The sequence below is a fragment of the Lactuca sativa genome, chromosome 5, assembly GCF_002870075.4.
Source record: "Lactuca sativa cultivar Salinas chromosome 5, Lsat_Salinas_v11, whole genome shotgun sequence".
Lineage (NCBI taxonomy): Eukaryota > Viridiplantae > Streptophyta > Magnoliopsida > Asterales > Asteraceae > Lactuca > Lactuca sativa.
The window spans coordinates 352,531,869-352,536,376 of NC_056627.2; the positions used below are offsets into that span (position 1 = coordinate 352,531,869).

The window sequence follows — 4,508 nt, forward strand, 5'->3', positions numbered from 1 at the left end:
TAAGTATAACTCTCGGAAGCTTGAGTTTCGATCCAAGATGTGTGTCTTTTAGGCAACACCTCAATGCACAAGGGTACAAGTGTTTAGATAAAACTTTTGGTCGAATTTATATATCACACGATGCGATTTTTGATGAATAACGATTTCCTTTTGGAGTCTCATCTATTTCCAATTCTCCATCATTAACATCTAAAATCATATATGTTCCTCAAACTGAACATACAATTATAAATGATCATATGCAGAATTATGATTTATCCTGCTTGTGCTATAATGTTTCTAATGTAGCTGCAACACCTCTTGCTCCCAATCCTAATCAATTGATACAAAATCAGAGATCAATGATGCCGAATGACAAGTTCCCATATTTCCATACCTACACCAATGTCTCAAACCCATCACAATGACATCCCAGATGCCGACGTTGCCGCTTCAACGTCTGTTACTGTCGAAGATGGTGTCACGGCTAACACCGTTGAACTGACAACTCCATTTCCACCACCACAAGGGGATGTGACACGTGCCCAAGTAGGAAAGGAGTTTCCCTAAACATACACTGATGGAACGGTTCCATATGATCCTAATAAGCGAGCTTTTTCTTGTGCCTACCTCCCATAGTCAGGCACTCTCGGACCGAACATGACGACTAGCCATGAAAGCTAAAATTGATGCACTTCACAAAACACACACTTGGGTCATGGTTCCATGGCCTCTTGGTGTTAATCTTTTCAGTTGTAAATGGGTTTGCAAGCTTAAAAAACATATATATGGATTTATTGACAAACATAAAGCTCGTATAGTTGCTCGTGCTTTCACTCAACATCATGGCATCGATTATCATGACACATAAGTCGAGTTGTAAAACCAACCACATTGAGTCTTGTTCTTGCTCTTGTTGTTTCTTGAGGATGGCACTTGCGCCAAATTGATGATAGAAATACCTTCTTCATGGATTTTTAAATGAGGAGATCTCTATATGCAACAACCTCTTGGCTTTGAAAAACTTCGGTAACCTCATCATATGTGCAAATTACATAAGGGAATTTATGGGCTGAAACAATCACCTCATGCATGGTTCTCAAGACAAGTGACAAATTACATGATCTTGGTTTTCAATCATCCAAAGCTGATACCATACCATGAATTTCATAAGAATTTACAATATTTAAATTTAAAACCACCATACCATATTTTAGATTCATCCATTTTATACGATTTGTATAAAATGTAATTCATATTAAATTGGCTAAAGTTATTTTTCGGAACACATTTACCAGCTTATTTTCAAGGAAATATCAAACAAACACTGAACCTAAAAAATATGTTTTGTCTTAAGTCTTAACTGATTTATCAAAAGACTGGGTAAAAATTTATGATAAAGAGTGGTGAAGCAGAAAATGAAGAAAAAGCCTGTGGATGATGTTGTGGTCTATGTTTTTGCTTGGAATTTAATTTATTGATTTGTCACCTTCGCTTACATAAATGCTCCCCTACCTTTTTCAGTTTCCCCATCCTATCACACTAATTAAAAAGATTTAATTTATTGACATCTTCAAGTACAAGGTTATTTTTTTCACTCAAACAACCATTCTCATAAATTTACAAGTGTCCTTGCTTTTACTACAAAGTAACACAACCAATTTAAAAATCAGTAAAGACTAATGTTTAAAATATTTAGATAAAATAATAGCGTTTGATTATATCTATAATTTTTGAAAATATAAAAATATTTTGCTGAATCATAGAGATGAAAGTCGTGAACTACTTATATACAAATTGGTTGATTTGTACTATATGGCATCTTTAACAAGCAAAAATTTAACTGAAAAAAAGATTTAGACAATTTATTGATAAACTCCTTAAGTTTCCTTGTAAGTTTTAAAACACACTCTTGTAATAAATTATATGTAATGTTATAACATTTAAATCAACATTTTCTTTGAACAACATCAATATTTTATAAAACTCAAAAAATGGCTAGTAGCTAGGAGCTAACAAAAATACAAAGTTAAGGCAACATTGGATTAAACAACCACATTAGTACTAGTATAGTTTCAACTAATCCAAACTAATATAGTTTCAATCATTTTAAATTACAAAAAACCAACTTAAGATTTCAAACGAGTCTGATATATTGTCATTTGTAGGTTATAAAATCACAAATTTTGCTTATATTTTTATTTTATACTAAAAATAACGATTTGTTGAAAGAATCGCATTCAAAAGCTAAACAAATAGCCAATTTCAATATACTCCAACTCAAATTGATCAAAATTTATGTTTCTTAATTTTTTAAACAATTTCAGTGGACTCCTCAAATTTGATCAACTTTTGTTTTTTTTTTTTAAATAATTTTTTTTTGGTCCAAATTAAATTTTGTCTAGATGGGAATGTTTTTGACCTTTGGACTCTTACACCATGCCCCTACTTCACACACTCCCTGGATATCCATTCCCTGCATAAATAGCTTCTGCATCCTTATTAATGGTAGTTTACGTTTATACCCTTTACCAAAAATACACACCACACATCACACCTAAACCCAAATCCAGCCAAACATACACATTTCATTACACAAAGTACAAATCATCGAAGCATTATTTCTTGAATTTAACAATTCCATCTCTCTAACTCTTATTTCTCTTTGGGGTATAAAGGAAAAGACAACCCCCACTCCACTTTTCACCATAATAGAAACCATGGATGTAAGTTACTACACCTCACTCCTCACATCCTTTACTTTCATTTCCAACTCCTCCATCAATCCACCATAACTTGTAGTTGAAAGTTGATTGATGTTCCTTTACAGAAATTTCAACAATGGTGTTGTGTTTTGCAGGAATTCACGGGAAATCATATTCCGGCGTTTGGGAGCTGGGATTGCAACAATCATCTTCCTTTTACTCAATGTTTCGAATCAGCTCGACAAACTGGATACATCGGTTATGGCTATGGCTACCCTCAAGATCGCGATCTGTATGTTGCCGGAGATCTGTATGAGAACAATGTCGTCACTCCAGCTATGATTGTTGTTCCTCGACGCCGGGTAAAGCCTTATGCCTAATTGTATTTCACATTCTGTTGATTAAATTGATTCTGAATTGTGGTTTTCTCTTTTGTGATGTTACAGAGGAAAGCGCCGGTGAAGCAAAGGAAGAAGGAACCGTGGGTGGTTTGTGATTACGATTATGTTTACGACTACAGCGAGAAGGAAGATCTTGCACCGGAGCAACCGAGGAAGGACGTCAATGTTAGTGGTAAAGTTCATCCAAAAGCTGTTGATGAGGACTTGTACAAGATCTCGCCGGAGCTCCTCCGTGCGCCGCCGAGGAGGGTAAATTGTTTCCTCTTACTTTCAATTACTGTTCACGGATTATCTGACACTTTTTGAATCTCCGCAATTCACGTAATTCATTTTTGTGCACTTTTAACATGACTGTGGACCCCATAGTCAAACCATGCTTAAAGTCAACACTCTTCTTCTGTTCTTCACCAACAATCAATCAAATCACATTTATATATAATTTTTTTTGAGGATCAAAGGTTTAAAGAAAATAGATTTTTATATGCTACAAAGAAAATGTAATAATTGTGGGTATTTTATATCTTTATTTTAGGGACTTGGGTCAAAGATTAAAGAAATAGGAGTTTTTTTCGGTTTTAAAAACTTGATTTTGTCTTGTAATGCAGAAGAGCAATAACCAATAAGTCAAATCTCATTCATATTAAATTTCTTTAAAGAAAATATTCTTCAAAGATAAGTAATAGTTTTTATTGGTATTTTCTTTCTTGATCTTGGGAGGTGAATCCAAGATTAAAATAATAAAATATAAGAATTTAAGGTTTAATTAACTTGAGTTTGTTTTCTTATGCAGAAGAGCAAGAGATGGGGGTTGTTTTCAATGTGTATGCAGCCAACTTGTGTTAATTGAAATCTTTGAAGATGCAAATTTCAAAAATAGTAGAGATATATAAATATATATAGATATATAAGAGTATGTGTGAATGTGTCAAAGATGGTGACATGGCCCAAGGATATGAAGATTGGAAGATGTGAAGAAGAAGAAGAAGAGAAGTATTCATGGTGTTCTTTTTGTTTTGGTGTAATCCATTTTTGTATTTCACTTGACAAAGTTTAATGAATTGAATTTTGGGCCATAATTTTTAACCCTTTTTGATATTTAAATGTCATTAACTTTTGGTAATAACAAACATACCAAAATATGCAATTTTTGTTGTGGGTAGGATTATTAATCAACGTTTGTTCAAATATATGAAATTTCATCAAGGGGTTTTTGACATTTTCTCTTTAAAGAATCTTAAGTTCTTTCTTCCAAGAAACAAATTGATCCAATGTTGAAGATAGGTCTTTAAAGTTACTTGAACGTGTCAATACATTTTTTTTTGTAAACAACAACTTGTACTTGTTATTTGAGTGTTTAATCAAAGATCGATGGTAATAAAGTAAAAAAGATCTTTAAGTTGAAAAATTGGTGAAAAATATGAAA

At 33.0% G+C, this 4,508-nt stretch overlaps 1 protein-coding gene across 1 annotated transcript; it reads left to right on the forward strand.

Moving 5' to 3' along the window:
* Positions 1 to 2,684: 2,684 nt before the first annotated feature.
* Positions 2,685 to 4,161, forward strand: LOC111900669 (uncharacterized). The gene is made up of 4 exons (XM_023896550.2): positions 2,685 to 2,705; positions 2,840 to 3,046; positions 3,131 to 3,334; positions 3,876 to 4,161. Exons 1-4 carry the CDS (start codon positions 2,700 to 2,702, stop codon positions 3,930 to 3,932), a joined length of 474 nt encoding a protein of 157 aa, XP_023752318.1. The 5' UTR covers positions 2,685 to 2,699; the 3' UTR covers positions 3,933 to 4,161.
* The last annotated feature ends 347 nt before the right edge of the window (positions 4,162 to 4,508 follow it).